This window comes from Patagioenas fasciata, chromosome 2, assembly GCF_037038585.1.
Source record: "Patagioenas fasciata isolate bPatFas1 chromosome 2, bPatFas1.hap1, whole genome shotgun sequence".
NCBI classification, from domain to species: domain Eukaryota; kingdom Metazoa; phylum Chordata; class Aves; order Columbiformes; family Columbidae; genus Patagioenas; species Patagioenas fasciata.
The window spans coordinates 24787611-24806259 of record NC_092521.1 but is presented as its reverse complement, the minus strand read 5'-3'; the positions used below and the strand labels follow the sequence as shown (position 1 = coordinate 24806259).

Below are 18649 nucleotides of genomic sequence, written 5' to 3'. Positions count from 1 at the left end.
TCCTGCTGTTGGTAGGCACAGTACCCAAGGAGCCTGTACCCCAATGTGTGTTAGCACTTTCCAGAAACATCCTCACCAGCCAGCAATAATCTCCTCTTGCTCATTTTTCGGCCAGCTTTACAAGTCTCAGATTTCTATCGACATCAAGGGCCAGCAGAAATCTGGAGTAGTGCTGGCAAGAGCTCTGCACTAGCGCAAGGTTTGTGTTGCCTCAGCCAAAGAAGAGTGAAGGACTGTGTCCTTTGTCTTCTACATGGATAATCAGACTGGTAGGTTGGAAAAAATGACAGACAACTTAGTGTCTGTCCTTCCTCCTCAGCTGTGACCTGGGTGAACTGGCACTGTTGCTTGGTAGCATTAGGTGAGATCTATCCACAGCTACCTGCTCAGGAACTTTCAGGGACTTTGATGCAGGCTCCAGGGCACCTACCCTGAACCTCATTTTGATGCAGCGAAGGGGGTGGAAGGACTGTCCCTTGCTGCAGGATACTCCTCATCATGTGCTGCAGTTATACATTGTGGCAACTCTGTGATCAAATGGAGGCGTTTTCACACTTTGAATGCCTCCAAAGTCAAGCAGTGATGGGTAGTGAACAGCCTGAATTCTGCCACGTATTTGTGTCTCAGTTCCACCAAATGTCTCACCAAGGCAGGCACCTGGTGGCAACAATGCGAACAGCAGATAGCTCACAGCCACAGAGCTGGGTCCTCTAAACACATCCTATACACATCACATCCTCTCTCCTCTTGGTGCATCGGCTTAGCCTTGGAAAAGTAGCAGCAATGTTCACTTGAACTCCCAAACTCACTATAAGGTTCTCCTTCCAGCTCTTCATGACTTAGGGACTTCTTAAAACTAATGAAAAATTAATTGAAAGCTGAGTGGTAATAGAAAAAACACATGAAGAGTTCTGTAATTACTCCTATCAAAACCTTAAAGAATATTCTCCTTCCTTTACTAGTTCACCTTTCTTGACAGTTCCACATCTTCATTAATAAACTGTATATGTCTGTAGTATTCTTGGTTGAAATAAAAATTTCTAATATGTTATTTCTCCTCTAAGATGTCTCTACCTGCCAGTTTTGCTTTTAAAAATTCATTTCTCCTTTTCCAAAGTTTTTAGAGATATGTGAGCAATGTTATACAGAAGCTGTTGGTGCTAAAACAACCTGTAGGGCAGAAAAGCAGACACTTTTGGATTGCAGATGTCATCACCAGCAAAATACTCTTCTAGTCAAGTCTTCTGATTTTTTTTAAATCCTCAGAAAAATTAAACTATTCATGGCATCTCTGCAGCCTCATAGGTGCTGCAGAGGCTTGTGCAGTGTTATCACTGTCTGTACTTCTCATATTTAGGAAGTTTCCCAGAAGAGCCAGAGATTTCCTCAACCAATGTCTGAATGATACATCTACCCCATCTCCACCTCACATCCCACTCTGCCCTTTGTGATGCTCTGCACAAGGCAGATGGCAAAATAACCAAATCAAGCTCTGAATTTATCTGCAATCATTTTGATGTGTTTCTCTTCCAGATATGTGCATTGCCACAGCGATTTCCCTTCTTATGATTCTGATCTGTGCAATGGCTACGTATGGTGCATACAAGGTAATTTATTATGTTCAGTGAAGATACAACTCTGTAGAAACAAAATTAAGAAAATTACTTTCTAACAATCTATTGTTTAGTTGTTTAGCTGAAAACTGAGAGAAAAAAAATAGAGACAGCAGAACTGCTTGTGTAGATCAGTGTTATCTCAGGGCCTCACGTTGCAGGCAGGAAGGCTGCCCACTGGTGTTGACTATCTGCAGTTTCAAATACACGTAAGCTCTGCAAACTGCGCACTCAGAGAGCTGCGTTTTGTTCCTACCAAAGTTAAGGGAATTTTTTTCCCATTCACCAACCAAGTCTGTGGTTTGTCCTAATATTAATCCTATTAATGAGGGGGAAAAAGTGTTGTGTGGTTTTTAAATGTCCCGGTATAATGAGTTGTGGGAATCATACTGCACATATTACTGCAGTTCAGCAGCCAAACTGGCTTGGCCAACTGTTTTGGCTGAAAGTCATACTTCTTTTAGCTGATTTAACGAGTTATTTTCTCCTATGGCTTCAGGAAATGTAACACTGTATTCTGTCAAGTATTCCTTAGATTTCAGTGCAGAAAAACATATATCCTTCCATTTTAGCTTGTGGCTGATGACTTTGTGTTTCCTTTTAGCAACATGCGGCTTGGATCATCCCTTTCTTCTGTTACCAGATCTTTGACTTTGCTCTCAACACGTTGGTTGCCATCAGTGTCCTCGTCTATCCCAGCACAATTCAGGACTACCTCCGCCAGCTGGTAAAGAATTTGATGTTCACAAGCTTTTGGGAGCTTTGTGGGGGAAAAAAGCTGTGCAAGGTGCACTGTTTGTCCTGTATTTCCTACCAATGTTTTCCTGTTGACTTCCGGTGCAGTCCTTGAAAAGTCTTCTCAGTCCTTGCTAGTCTGTATTCAACATCCTTGCAAGGTCACGTTATTAACTTATATACAATACTTGTGCAGAGCTCTGGAGTTTTGCAGTGTTGTGGAAACTCTCAGCACCACTTCATTTAGAATGAGACTCATATTGCAATGCATGGGTAGTAAGTAATTGCTTTTGGATTCAGAATTATTGTGTTCATATCCAGTGGCTTATTTTTGGTGCTATTTCAAGGATGTTTTGTTGTTTCTTCTACTTTACTTGATGGGTTTAAGACAGACTTCATTAGGCAGGAGTTTGATTCAATGTAGGTTTATTTTTGCTAGAAAATATATTTTTATTCTGTCTTAGGGACAATTAGAGGCTCCCTTCTTGCCATAGGCTACTTTAGCCAAACATCCACAACCAGTATTGCATAAGCTTACAAGATCTGACTGAAACCACCTAAAGTAAAGACAAAAGCCCACCAGGCTCGGTCCCGTCACAGGATCATGTGCCATGTCTGTCAGTATTCAGGTGGAGTTGCAGAGCTCTGGAGAAGCCAACATTTCTGCTGTCTCTGAAAATCTGCCTTGAGAACTTGAATACAGATTAGCTTGGCTGTAAACTTTGTTATGTGGATGGAAAACTAGCTGGGGCAATATAAATAACGGGTAATGAGAAACAGCAGGCAAATAAGTAGCCACACAAATCTGTGGGAAGAGGCAAAGTGTCAAGCCAGCGGGAGCTGGGATGCATCAGGGGCCTGTTATCCTTTGCTGCATTTAACACCCGCCTGCATTCACAGCTGATGGTACACTAGAAGAGAAGCAGACGAATAATTCAAAAGGTTCTCGAGATACAAGTGGAAAAGAGCTAATTAAGGCCATAGCTTAGTGAGTGCTTGAAGCTGGCACTGCTGCCGGCTGAGCCCTCCTGCCCATCCTCCGCCTGCAGCCACTGACTTCTGCAGTGGGGCCAGCCCTGCTCTTGTGGCAGCACAAGCCGCTGTGGGATGCAAGAACTGCCCCATCTTCCCACAGCATGAGTCGTAAACAGGTTTTACTCCATCTTGGTCACTGTGTGAGAATGTGAGGGGCAGAGGAGTAAGGTGGGAGCTGTACACAAAAAAGCACCTGCTCTTCTGCTGAAAACCTGGTGCTACATCTGTAGCCAGCCCAACAGAAGGGCAAAGAGCAGCTGATTCTCTCAAAGTGTCTGCTAAAATGTCACTGTCATTCCTGCACATAAAAAAAATAAGCCCTTCCATGGCAGAAATACAAGGAGCAGGCCTTGGAAGGTATTTGGAATGGTGCAGCAGAGCACTTTGTGAGTTGCGTTGCTGCTGTGGAGCATTAAAACCTCTGGTTGCACACATCTTTGTCTTGCTGTTGTAAATAATTTTCTGGACTGGTAATGAAATGCTGCAAGACTTCAGGAGTGCTAAACTGTCAGCGCTCAAAAGGGCAAGGGGGATTTCCCGGATAATTATAGGCTGATTAACCTGACATTGCTACAAAGCAGAATAATGACAGAAGGGCTGAGAGGAGAGTCAATTGATAAAGGATTAGACTAGAGGAATATGATTAATGACTGCCAGTACAGTTTCACGGAATATCAGCCCTGGAGGCAGACTCATTTTCTTTCACTGACAAGATTACTGGCTTCGTCAATAAAGATGGGCAAGGGCATAATAGACTTCCACGAGACATTTGACTTCCCAGCATGATAATCAGAGCAACAACAAAGCACTAGATCAATAAAGGATGTATCAAATGGATTAGGAGAGGTTAGCTGGCAGACTGCGAAGGGTCGTGGTCAAGCCAACCATCTGCCAATGAGTTTCTATTTTCGGTAAAGGAAGCTCTCCAGGAATCAGCAGTAGATTTCATGCTCTTCCTGACTCCCATTAATAACCTTAGTACCCAAGAGGCCATTCACAAGCCTAATGTCAGCCTTGGGAGAGCTTATCCAGGCTCACTGTCTGGAGGGAGGTTGTGAGCCTGAGCCTAATCTAGCTGTTCTGTATCATTCTCTGAAAGACCCTCTCCTTGCACCATCCAAAGTGAGCACATCTCTACATTTCCCAGAGGCACTACTTGTGACATTTCCCAGCAAAATCACTTCTAATAGAACCCATGCCTAACACAGAGATTAATGAAGAAGTAAATAACATTAAGGATGGAGCCATTAATCAGAGTGAGCTAGACTGGCTGAGAACCCGAGTTCAGTCATTAATGTGTGCCACATTGTTAAATGCAAAGAAATGTAAAAACATGAGGAATACAGATGGGCATACAGTACAGCAGCCGTACCTGGGATACAGTGATCCCATAAGACATCTAGGGAACTAAGTGCCAAAATAAGAGTCACAGTTTTTTTTGCTGTTTGCAAAAACTTCTCATGGGGTTTTTGGACAGAAAAAAAACCACAACCAACCAACCAACACTCCCCCCCACCCCCCAATCAAAACAAAAACAACCCAAACAATAGCAACAACAAAAATCTCACCAATGAATAGTAATGGAGAGACTTCCTGTCTCTGTTGGTGACAGAGGCTTCATCTGTCTGTGGTGTCTGGTTGTAAAGAACAATGCTTAAAAGTCAAAAACATGCAGTAAAGTTCCTCCAAAAACTATATAAAAGCTGGATACATTGTAGTATGATGAGAGACAATCAGCTTTTCCTGATTCATTTACTGAAAAAGAAGACCAAGAGGTGTTGCTCTTAGAGTTTTCATAGGCAGAATAGTGAGGTGTTAAAAGGCTGATTAAATTAGATGAGAGGCATAATGATAATATATATCTAAAAGCTAGTCCAAGTTAAGTTCATTTAGAAACAAGGAGTCATTTCTGTTTCGTCATTCATAGTGGAGATTAGTAATTGGCCAAAAATACCAAGAGCTGTGATTAATTTTGTACAGTTAATGTCACCTGTTCAACAACATTTTGAAGTTATTTTGAAGCTGTTCTGCATCCACTTTGAAGCTGTTTATGCCTCTCGTGTCTTAGCTGTGGTCCCAAGCTCAAGTGGCTCAGCAGGAACCCCTTGTACCCTTATCTGGAAGGGCTACATCAGTCGGCAAAAGCTTCTTGCATTTGGCTCAGAACAAACACACTCTCTCTGAGGGGGCAAGACTGAAAGGGAGAGGTGAAGCTCACCTCCACTGGTATCAGACGCTCAGACACAAAATGAGATGAAACTAAAACCAAGATTTTCAAATTTTTTAGTAGTATTGCCATCAATGCGGCGCTAGCACTCAAATATTCCTAAACAGTACCTGTGGACTTGTTTCCCTACCCTGTAATAATACTCACGGTAGATAGGATTGTCATCTCAAATGTTGCATTTAGAACAAGACCGCAGTAAATACCCTTGTCCCCATAGGTGTCACCTGAGTCATGCCAGCTGGGTGTGATCCCTCCTGATGATTTATAAATAAGACTTAGAATCATCTTGCCCTCACTACCTTTGCAGAAGTCTGCCAAGGTAGGCAGAAAGCAAATGTTGTGTTTCTTCCTGGCATTCTTACAGTTTTTGGTCCTCTAAAACTACTCTGAGTTTGGGGAATGACATTTTAGGGAGCACAGCTCCATAAGGGAAATGAAAAATCCCTATCATTCTTCAACTCCATTATTGAATATCTGGAGAAGGTATGCATTAGGTAATGGAATATATTTGGCAGTCTCAAAATAACATTTTTTTCTTGCTCTAAGGTGAAAACCCAATGTTTTTAACCATTTATACTTCCCTATGCTAATATCTGGAATTACATTATCTGTTTACTTTGGTGCACTTCTATCAGATTTCAGTCCATCAGTGATGACATGCAAGCTACTGTGAAACCTTCCACGTACTTTTAGCAAGATGATAAATAGTTACCTATCAATAGACTAGGCAGAGCCCTAGCTGACAGTGTTCCAATTGTAAAATACAGAACATTGTGTTCACAGCCTGTATGGTAATGTCAGCCTGTACTGGCTGCTTCTTTCAGAGGCACAAGTGTCTTTGGAAACTTTTTGTTACCTTTTAATACCCAGTTGCTCACGGGTGTGCCACTTAAATCCCATAAATTGCAAGAGCATCTCAGCGTGAAGTGTCATGTAGAATAAGCAGATGTTACGAATCTAGCACTTGAAATGTTGTATGGCAATCACATGTGATAAGGCTTTCTAACGGTTGTGTTGGACATCTTGGTCATTATTACAGCCACTAGAAAAACAAAAACCTTCACATACAGTAAATTCAGCATGCATAAAATAAAAATCATTTCAGTTCTTGGAGCAGTAGTGATCTAAAGCAGTTTGACCTAAAGCACATTTCTTTAACCCCACTGAATCTTTGATATATGGGCTTTCTAAAGCCTTCAAATTAAACACTTCATCTTCTGTCACTGGATATCAGTATACGAAATGAATTAAAGCAGAAGGGTGGAACAGACTAGTCTGCCAACTGAGTTATGCAAACTTGTTTTTTTATTAAAGTACAGGACTATTACAGTGCATCTAAAGAAAATTTCAAAAAGTATATTAGATACCTTTACTATGGGCCTACCTGCAATGCTGCTGTCTAACAACTCACGTGGTATCAGTCATGCTTTTAAATCCTAGGGGAAACATCTAGAGAACATAAAATAAATCTAAAGAAACACTTACTATAACCTAAAGCTTTAAAACCGAGTAACCTTTTGACATCTTTGATGCCATTTTACATGTAATTCCAAAGAAGTACTACTAACTTCATAGCAGAGTTTTAAATTTCTACAGACGCATTACTGTTTGCTTTCAATTTTGTAAGATTCTGATACTCAGAAGATGGCAACTGTTGAATGAGAATCTGCACCACCTTTTAAATTGGATTTTTCGTGGTCTAAGGGCAAAGAAAACTTGAAAGGTTGTGCAAGCAGGCTGAGGGAATGAGAAAGAGCTTCAGCCTTGGACTTTTTATTCTTTGTCCAATATTCATACCGCAGAAATATACTTTCCATACAAGTTTTAGATTATTTTAAAATGTTTAATAGAGCTTTGCTATGTATAAGCAGTATTTTTTTTGCATTGAAAGTTTACCAGGTATATTAGTACGCATGCGGCCTTCCTTATGTCCATGACAAGGTTATAAATAGCACTTTAATTATGACTTTAGCATGCCTGTGCCACACCACTACAACTACCTCTTTTTGTATAGAAAATTTCATCGTGTCCTGCTGCAAAATCTCTCCTGTATTTCCAGTGATGGGCTTGATTTTTCCCACCCAGCAATATTTCAGTCTCAGCTTCACCAAAACTCACACAACATTTGACGCTGAGCTTTTCCCAGAAGTTACAGCACTGAGCCTGGTGCCCAGGACCTTCCCAGTAGCAGGATTACAACTGCTGGTCTCACCACCATAGAGCAAACCCCCAGCACAGGAGCAGAATTTCTCTTCCCACCTCAAACACCCACATCGGTGTTTAAGCTTATCACTGCAGTCAGCAGAGGGCAATGGGTCTTTGATTCACCTGAACCACTGTTGGTACCTGTTTTCCACAGAAATGAATGAGATTTTGGGAGTGGTTGCAGCCATGGGAGGATCCCAAGAGCCTCCTGATGGCATCAGCTCCATGATGGTGCCTGCACCAGGTGAGCCTGGAGTCAGCCAACATGCTTCCTACCAGCTTTCCTGTTTCTTTGCCAAGAGCTGCAGGTTTTATAACTTGCTTTTCCTACTGGGCTGAAGGCGTTTGTAGTTGTGAGTCAAGATCAGACTTGACTCGTAGGTCAGCCTGGGCAAGCCAGCGTTAAATGTCTTCTGGTCACCAGGTGCCACCAGCCCAGTCAGCAAACAAAGGGAGTATCTTCCATGCTATTCCTGGCAGCCCTGAAAGCTTTCTCTCCCACACAACAAACTGAGAAGCTCCAGGAGGGGCTGGCTTCAGTTTTCACACCCCACACTAGGATCTCCTGGGCATCTGTTGGTGACGTGGGCACAACATGGGTGCAGCACCTGCTGCCCTGCTGGGGCTTGCTTACACCTCACATTTCTTCAGGACACAGACCCAGAAAGCTGAGCTGCTCCTAGACTTACATGGTGCTCATGGCTCCAGCAGATGTTCCTGTTTTTCAAGGCAGTGGGACCTTTCTTGGTAATTTTCCCACCCTCCTCTTGCCCTTGTGCAAATCCCAGTTAGGATGATGTCTGGGAACAGGCCATTAGATTGTGGCCAAACCCCAGCATGCAGTCATCCAATCTTTGATCAGTGACTGTGCCCCAAACACCAGACTGTGAGAGGACCAAAACCTCACTAGGAGTTTTTTATTACATTCAAAAACTAGTTTGACTAGTTTTTAATGGTAGGTCAGTACTAAAAAATTGGTTTGGGACAATTTTACTGTAGCTGTCCTTACCCGACTGGACTTTATAACCACACGTATGGCCTTTCTCCTTCTTGCAGGAGGGCAGACTGTGGCATTAATACTAAAATTTTCTACATATAAGGTTTGTGTTTATTTTTTAGTGCATCTTTTATTGGCACACACTTTGGCTTGCTTGGTCTCTGGGTGACTGTATCCACTATATTTAGCAATAACTGTGTGAAGAAAAAAAAAAAAAGAAAGAAGGAAGCTAGTTTCCTACAAAAGCTGGACCTCGACAAAGAAGATAGCATGATAAAAACTTCAGTCATGAAATTCAGTACAGGAACAGAAACATTGCTGTCAAGAAGCGGAAAATGTGCTTATGTAACATTTATCTGCAAATGGTTACAGCTGCTGTTGATGTTAACCAGTCTGAACAGTTCATGGAAGCGCTAAATAAAGAGCTATTCTCACTAGCAGCTGTCCAAATAAAAAGAAAAAGAAAAAAGAAAATTTCCTGATACACTGGGCTGAGTGCTGGTATGAGGGATATTAAGGGGCTACTCTGGATTTACACCATCATTGCCAAGAACACAGTTATAGCTCGGTCTAGTTAATCGTCCTGACAAGAGTGCAGAGCTGGCCTGGTTAAGTAATTAGACCTGTAAGGGAAAAGGGGGTTGTGTGTGGAAGGAGCTAATGCATTCAGTTATAATGAGCTACTGTTGCAGCAGTGCTATCTTTTGTGGAGAGCAGTTCTGTCTGTGAACAATGGTTTGTTCTAACTGAAACAGGAAATTGTGCCTTGCAATATTTCAAAATGATTTTGAACATTCATTTTAAAGGGTGTGCTTTCTTTAAGCAGTAACAAATACAATAAAACACTTTCAGAGGTTGTTTTTCAGCCAATGATCCTAGTTATTCACAGCTGTAAATCATGAGTGCCTACACAAAGTAGGAAGATTAATTTTGTCACCTCCATTTCATATGTGAGACAACAGAGGGACCTGGAGCACATTTCAATTTGGAATCATGACATTGCGCACCTGTAGCACCCACGCCTCCATGGGGCATGCACTCAACAGCACTAACAAGTGCTCCTGGAGAAGTACTCTAAGTTTAGCCAAAATAAGATAGAGAAGAAGAGACCAAATGTCTTTTGAACAAATATTTAGGTGAAAGGACCATGCTGTCCAGCTTTTCCTACTTCAGCTTTCTGGAAGGAGCTGCCACTGGTCTTCGGCAACCAATATCAGTACAAGGTAAGGATAAGTTGATAAGTACAGGACTTGCCTGCCTTTGCCCAAGATGGCAGATTTCCTGCTGCAAAGCTCCCAGAGAGGTGTCCTTTGCTAGATTGTGCCAGATACAAAACCCATGTGCACAGAAGAAAAGAGCCCACACCACACACAAAGCAAAACTCAAGCCCCTCAACTGCCCAGTGAAGTTTTGGCAGCTCAGTCTTTGCACTGCCTGTTCCAGCCAAGCTTTCTGAAAATTGGTTACTGGTGCAGACTGCTCCTGATTTAGTAGATCACAGCAAGTTTTGTAAGCTGTTAATTATAGAGTGCACTAATTGAATGGCTCTTAAATGACTCACACGATTAACTTACAGTGTTTTGCTTATTTTTGCTTATACAGCCCAGCAATTTTCCCTACAAGGAAGAGATTATGTCTGTGAACCCTACGTGTCTGGTTGTGATTATCCTCCTTTTCTTAAGTATCATTTTGGCATTTAAGGTAAGTGCATTACTGTGTATTAAGTCTGCTTCTGGTCATGGGTAGAATGTCCCTTGCTGGGAGGACTAACTTCAGGAGATATCTAGTGAACTACAGACCAGGCAGCCTGACAGCTATACAAAGTGATAGGCATTCTGGAAAAAAAAGCAGAAAATCTCATAGGCAAACACATCAACATATGGGCCACAATAGAGAGCAAGATGCTTGTGGGAGGAGCTCATGATACAAATGCCTTGAAGGAGCAGGTCAGCCAGTGTACAAGGAAGACCCTGTTGATACACACTTCTTGGTTCTCCTAAAGGTGTTTGGCAGGGTCTCTTATCTCAAAGGCTTTGAGAAACACCCCAAGATGTGTAAGGACAAGAGAAAAGGTCATCTCACAGACTGCAACTAGGAAATACAGAATGAGGATAAAAGATCTGGGAAGGGGAAGGAAATCTAACAACAACATTTTTTGCAATGTAATTCAAAATAAGGAAAACAATCAGCCAAGAAAGATTTGCAGAAGGATCTCATGGCACTGGGTGACTGAGTAATGAAATAGCAGAGAAGCTCAGTGGTGATAAATGCTACATAGTGGGCTCAGAGGAAGAACAATCTTGTTTGACAGACACTGCAGTGGACTCTGAACTAAGAGTGACAACCTGAAAAACAGATCTTGTAGCTGTGATAGATAAACCTGTGAAAATATTAGCTTACTGCTCAGTACTGGTGAAACAAGTAAATTGAATGCTAAGAATATTAAGAAAGGAATAGAAAAACCAGAAATCTAAAGATTTCTTTCTCAGTTTTGATGTTTACTGCCTCCGGAAGCATGCATTCAATTCTGCTGACCTAGCTCAAAAAGGATGTTGTAGAACAGGGAAATAGATCCAAACAATCCCTCCTGGGGGAGACAATGTAAAGGACTGTCACACCAGACAGCAAAAGGGCACAGGGAGTGATTATTTATTTGTTGTTATGCAGACCTTGTGGGTGAGAGGGCTGGAGGTAGCAAGTACCAGATGAAGTGGAGATGTAGCATCACCTAACACAGCTGGAAAGGGCTCATGTGAAACCACCACACCTAGGTTCGTGGTCCAGTGAGATTGGTCCCCACCTGTGGCGTGGGGCAGAAGTCCAAAAGCAGCTCAGAATAAGATCAGACAAATCAATGTATGAAAAACAACCACCTGTGGCTCAGCCAGTCGTCTGAGACCTCTTGGAAAGTATGTTTGCTCTTTTCTTGTGTCCTTCTGCAAGTTTCTCACAGCACAGTGCTGCCATACTTGTATTTCTCTTGTTGAGTTTTATTTCGGAATAGTTCTTGCTCTTTCTGTGGAGAGTAATTACACATTAAACTAGAGAACTCCCAAAGAGCTACAGAATACACACTTGACAACATGAACAGAGAAAGTTACTGTGACAAAAGAGATGGATTAGATTATTGAAGCGACTTCAAAATTTAAAAACAAAAACAAAAGAAAAAACAACCAAAGAAAACAAACCAACACAACAACAACAAAGACAGAGTATTTTAAGGTGTTGTTGGAAGTTATAATCACTTTTCTTTTGTGATTTAGAAATATAACTTAGCCATCTATCTTTATGTATATATATGTTCACAGTCATACAGTTGATTTTACTTGCACCTTTAATAAATATGTATGAATGTATTAAACACATAGATCTGTCAGGTGACACAAAAGATATGCTTTTTAAAATTACCAGATGCAAATATTAACTTGTTTTTACCCCAGGTGGGTCTGGTGTTTCGTTGACTAAGTATGGCAAGGAAGTCTCCAGCTTCTGAAAGAAATGCAACTAAAATTGGAGTGGCAAAAATACTTAATAAAGAAAAAAGAAACCACAGAAATTAATAGCACAAAAGAGTCATTCTATTTTAAAGTAGCTAACACATGTTTTTTTCAAGAGTATATGTGGTTCATATAATGCTCATTCTAGCAACACATTATCGTGCAAACGAGTCACCAAAAATAAGACTCACACAGAAACACACGCCAAATTCTAGTTAGCATTTTCATTTGCATTTCTTGAGGTTCCAGAAGAGCTGCTATGCAGATTTATAGAATCTGCTCCATGAAAAGAAAGCTGAACACTATCAGATGCATCACACTTTATCGCTGATAGACTTAACAGATGGTATCACATTTATATACTGAAACTGAAGATGTACTGTGCATAAAAATATACTTGAGCTCCCTCTTCCTCTGAGTTCAACTAGAAATAGGGAGAGAAACCAAAACATGGCAACCTAGGAAAAGCTGCAGTAGGAAAACCTGCCTTCAGCTGGTGGGAAATATGAAACAGAATCACGTAATTCCTCAGAACCATTTGGCATCATGACAGTGTTTTTTTGGGGTGAAGCTACATCCAAAGGAAAATACAGTTGAGCAGAAATCAAGACATAGTAGCATTAAATGGTGGTTTTGTGCTTTGCAGTCATGGGATTGTAGAAAGGGAAGTGGGGGACAAGAGAGGGTAGTAAGAAAGCAAGCCAGCTAACCACACACAAGCACTTGTATTTTTAGTCCTTAGGATTTACTTGGATGTGAAGCAGCTAATGGATATTTCAGGTTCTTTCATGCAGAATCTTTTTGAGAATAGATCAAAATGTGTTATTCCATTTACTGTGTTTGTCTAGAATCTGAACCAGAGTTACACACCATGAAATGTAGGTGCTTCCTGTCTAGCTAAGGAAAGACATCCAGCAGCATAAATTTATTTATATACACATATACAGGACTTTAAATGGCGTATAGCTAACATGGTGGCTTTTGAATCGTGCTCTCCTCTGCAGCTGGTTTGGGGAACAGGCCTCGGTTTCCTCTGGTTGGCCCCATTGAGACTTCAACCTCCCCACCATGGACAAAGCCCCAAGACCCGAATGATCTAGGCTCAGGTGAACACAAGTACAACCAGAATAAACTCTTCTCCCAAGCTGCCCTGGGCACTCTGCAGCAGCAGAGTACGGCCTCCTCTTCTTTTTTGGCCTTTCTCTTTCTGGAAGGTAGTTAGGAACTTAACACAGTTGCCAATGAGGCAGTTGAAAGCTGTTCCAGCTCAGTGAGACCAACTGATCTTCAGCAAACTGAATATTAACCCTGATCTCTGTAATATGCCCATAATCTCCATGTATGAGGTGTTGAGCTTGGGAATTAGACCACTCTGCATGTGCTGGTGTCCTCAGCACATGGAAAGGGTGATGCAGAATGAAGTTTTGTGAACCTGAGAGAAGTTTTACCACATTGAGAGATTTTGTGTCTCAGCCCATGGAAACGCTTCCTGGCAAGGCTAACCCTGACCTGCAGTGGATCGCCCCATAGTCTGTTGCCCTCCCACGGGGGTGATGGAGTTGCAGTCAGGACCATGAACATATCCCAGCAGCCAAACTCTGACTCCCAGTCCCAGGAATGGCCAGCACGGAGCCACAGCATTGCTACCTGCTCCATCAAAGCCCGGGACAGGTCCCAGCACTGGACTTGCTGGTGCAGGGTACACATGGCTAACTGGTCTGCCATTAGCATCCTTCTAAAATCTTCATATAAATTTGAATTTGAGTAGAAATCTTTATCTAATTTTTACCAGTTATTGAAGACCAGCCCAGCTCTGTAAATAAAAAATTCAAAGCAGCTGGAGAATAAAATGGGACTCAGTGAAAATGGCTCCTGCGGGTGCTCTGTTGGGTCTGTAGTGTTCACCCTGCACTTGCTGTCAGCAAGGGAGCTGCCCTGAGATCTGCTGTGAGTGACCCAGATCAGCACAGACTTTTCCTTGCTGCATTACAAGAAATGGCAGGATACAGCAACTTCTAATTTCCACAAACATGCCCATCAGTCAACTGGTCTGGTGTGTGTCTGATGAGCAGAAGTCATGCAGTACATGACTGTTGTTACGCAGCTTAACGAGTGCATATGCAATAGCAATATTGAGAGGCAGAGTTCTAAAGTTTTGTGGGTTTCAGTTCCTCAGGGGCTCAGGTCGTTTCTCACCATTCAGATAGGAAGACTGAAAGCTGGTAGGAGTAGGCATGGTTCCCACACTCTGCTCCTCTTTTACACCTGTCCTTTCACATCGGGGCTATTAGGGCTGCCCGCCCCAAAACACATCTGTCAGCAGCCTGTGCTGTGGTATGCAGGAATACCACCAGGGGTGGATTAGGTTAACATGATTTAATGCCTTTTACATATGGCCATTCCAAATGTGAACATTGGTCTCCTGAGAGAAAAATTGGTGTATTTATAATATACACTGTGTGTCCAGCCACACATTTTGAAGCAGTATTTGTAACCCGAGCCAGGTTTTTCAGGGAAAAAATTGGTAACAATTGCATTTAACAATGCAGCAGTATCTGTATAAATCAGTGATTAGAAACAAGTTTAAAGAAGCTACAGGTTGAGGAAAACAAGTTTCCATGACTCACAGCTCGCAGGCCAGCAGCACATGTCCAAAGCACTTGGACAAGGACATGGTCCAAGCTGCCACCGCTCTCAGTCATGTGTGGGTCAGTGTATTGGGGCAAATACCTGGTGCGTGCTGGCTGATGACCTCTTTAATTCAAGGGCTGGAACAGATGTCACCCACTGAGAAAGAGCCTGTGCATGCAGGAGCAGGGCTGGTTAGAGCTGGGGCTTGGAGCTGGGAGAGCTATAGGGCTTCTTTGTAGGGTTAAATATGTTTTATTCACCACATGTAATGGAATGGGAGCATTCAAAAGTAAATCTCTCACTAGCTTCTCCCAGATAAGACTGTATTACCTGAAACAGGGCTTTCCTCAGTTTGGATTTTAACAAAAGGAGAGCAGAAATTTCTTGGCAGATAGGCAGGCTTAATGTAAAGGGTTTATTTTAAATATGGGCTGTGTTCCCACAGAAGTGTACTGTATTCAGTCTCTGTTCCATACTCTCTCTTATGCCTTTCTCAGCACACAGTATCTGAGCATTGAAAGCTACTGAAATACTTATTGCTATTTACAATTAGTAACAGTGGCATTTTTATTTACTTCTGGAAAAGATGGAGTTCTCCATGTATATCCTTTACACCACTTGTTTCAGTAGCATAGTGCAGGTCGGCATAGCCCACAGCTCAGGCTTTAGAGCCAGCCTAACCTTCCCTTGGGACCCAGCTCACTCCAGAAGCCTTTTGCTCTCCTCATTTGATGGTCAAAATCTGCAACACCTTCAGGTCATCCAGGGTCTGTAAGATGCTGTAAATAAGAGGAAGTAAACTTACAGGATTTCAGCCAGCTCAGCCTTGGTGGAAAAAAACTCTTTCTGATCTGCAAGTGAGTCATGTGGCATCCTGAAAAACATAGCTTGTGTGTGACAGTTCTGGAGAGGGAGGAAGCACAGTGCAGCTCAAAAGGATCAGAGGCTTTTGGAAGGTCATCAGTGCAAGTGAGTCACGAAAATATGACTCACTCAGAGTGAGACACACATGCAAATCCAACTGCAGTGGCAGTGTAATTTGCACGCATTAGGTTTGTGGAAGAACAGCTATGCAGAAACTACTAAGTAAAAATATAAGTTGGGCATGACCAAAACATGTTTTCCTCATCACTGTTGTGTGTGACTGTGGGACGCAGAAAGCTTCAGAGGGAACTGCCCGGTCCCACCAGCCTGGTCCCTGGCATTCTGAGGATCTGGCTCCTGCTCCTCTGCATGTGTTATTCCTTCCTATCTTCCTTCAAGTCTTTTTGCGCATCTCTGCTGGCCAGACTGGAATCTCTTCTGCTGGTGAAGGAGATAATGAATGTGAGCACTTTGTCCAATCAACTAAAAAAAAAGCGGAGAAAACTAGTTGTTTGCCAGGCAGCAGCCCTTCCCAGAATCATGTGAGCTTCAAGAACAAAACAGTTAAGTTTACGATCCTGCAGTAGGATAATTGCTGCAATACCTTTTTTTTTTTTCTTTATACTGAAAAAAAAATGATGTATTTGTAATAGTAACAGTTAAAAAGTCGGAAATAATTTCAGATTTCAAGTAAAGCTTCTAGTCTGGCAGTTTTCTCTAGTCAGGAAGACCCCAAACCACTCCAATCAAATGGAATACATTGCTATAATGTCAGATTAAGTGAAATGGAGTACTGAAAAACGCATGACATATAGGATCATCACACAGTCATTGCCCAGGTGTCCACTCACAAGACAAGGAGGGTTTCCCGTAATTTGCTTTATGATTCTTCAGTTCTCAGCGTGCTTGTGCTTTGCTTGCTAATACTACTAACACTCAGCTGACAATGTTTAAACATTCTTATCATGGAGGAATCTGAAACTGGTTTCTATTTACTTTTTACTGCTGTCCCTGAGACATTTTGCACAGTAACAAGGTGTGTGACTGAACTAACATCTCACTATATTTCCAGAGAGGTGTAAGAAAGAAAGCCAACATATGTAACCTGCTCATTTTTAAGTAAAATGGAGCTTATATACTTTACCTATATTCAGGCCCAAAGAAACAGCTTCTTTTCAAAACAAGTCTACATTTACTGCTGTAATATCAAATACCAGAATAATAAACTTAATTCAGCTATGTCTGGATTGCAGTATCTTTCCCTAGATGAAGCAGTTCTTAGTGTGACACAAGTCTCCGTAATCACAGAACCATGTAACTATAGAACGGTTTGGGTTGGAAGGGACCTTTGAAGAACATCTGGTCTAACCCCCCTCCCATGGACAGGAACATCTTCCAATAGGTCAGGTTGCTCAAAGCCCCATCCAACCTGCCCTTGAATACTGCCAATAATGGGGTATCCATAGCTGCTCTGGGCAAGCTGGTTCAGTGTTTCCCCGCTCTCATCATAAAAATTTTCTTCCTTACGTCCAGTCTAAATCTACCATCTTTCAGTTTAAAACCATTTCCCCTTGTCCTGTCACTACAAGCCTTGATAAAAAGTCTCTCTCCATCTTTCTTATAAGCCCCCTTATGTATTAAAAGGCTGCAAGAAGGTCTTCCCAGGGCCTTCTCTTCTGCAGGCTGAACACCACCAACTCTCTCTTGTATGAAGAACAGTGTCAGTTTACTCACAGAGCCCCTACACATACTTACAGTCACTGCAACCAGCAAAGTCCCTGTCCCCTGTATCTATCGGGCTCATATTGTTAGCTATGTAAGAATAGAAATGCTCTAAGAGAAAAAAGTATGTAATATAGGATAAACAATCCCTTTTCTTTGCAGGGTTACTTGATAAGCTGCGTGTGGAACTGTTACCGATACATTAACGGGAGAAACAACTCGGATGTGTTAGTGTACATTACCACCAATGACACTGCGGTAAGGATGTTAAATCACAGAGCAAACATGTGTCTAATATTATGCATTTAATAGCTTTATTTTATACTAATTTCTGACTCCTTAGTTAACCATCTTAATTCTTTCAAGAGTCCTCATCTGCTTGTTATATTTAGACTTGAGATTAAACAGACTGGTGTGCTATGGTTACAAATCACATCCATTACTAAAATACTGGTTTTATTTTATGCATATAGTCTGTTAAAGAATCTGTGTTAAGCATGAACTACAGCTTACCTCGTGGCTCCAGGAATGAGCCCCAGCTCTGAGCTCTCCAGCTGTGTGATGATCTGGATAGTGGCTGGCACTGATTAGGACCCAGGGCTGCTGTGGTCTACACCTGCTGTGAAATGTGGATTTAGCAATAGAAACTGTGATTAAGGGTACTCAGCATTTGGTGTAGTGCTTTACACACTCACAGAGAGGAGCTAAAAGGCAGCACAAGTTCAGTGATTCATGTCTCCCAGTCCGTGATGGGTTTTGCATAGTAAGGAGACAGAATGAAACAAAGGTCAACACGAAATAAATGAATAAACAGATTTTAAGCTCAAAGAATGGAAGGTGCCAGTTAACTTTATATTAATTTAGTGCTGACATGCATGTGTGCAGGGTATGACTGCTGAGCACCATCTTGCTTGTTGCAGAAGGCACTGGAGGAATACAAGAAGAAAGTCCCTGGAAAGTTCTGTTTGCAGTGGTATCTCCAAGGAGCTGCTCGGTTCCTCCAAAAATACACACTGAGGGCACTCTGCCAAATCTGTCCCTGGGGTGACTCCACTGCTTTATGTAACAAGGGTCTTTACATGGTCTGTATAACAGAATGAGAGCAGCACAAACTCAGTCCTTT

The 18649-nt window shown here is 42.0% G+C and overlaps 1 protein-coding gene across 1 annotated transcript in view; it reads left to right on the top strand.

The window, feature by feature from the left end:
* LAPTM4B (lysosomal protein transmembrane 4 beta) overlaps window positions 1–18649 on the top strand; it is a 59799-nt gene that overhangs the window by 22341 nt on the left and 18809 nt on the right. Inside the window, exons 3-6 of the mRNA XM_065832646.2 lie at window positions 1534–1607; window positions 2218–2340; window positions 10415–10513; window positions 17689–17784. Coding sequence (XP_065688718.1) covers window positions 1534–1607; window positions 2218–2340; window positions 10415–10513; window positions 17689–17784 — 392 coding nt within the window. The remainder of the gene's footprint in view (window positions 1–1533; window positions 1608–2217; window positions 2341–10414; window positions 10514–17688; window positions 17785–18649) is intronic.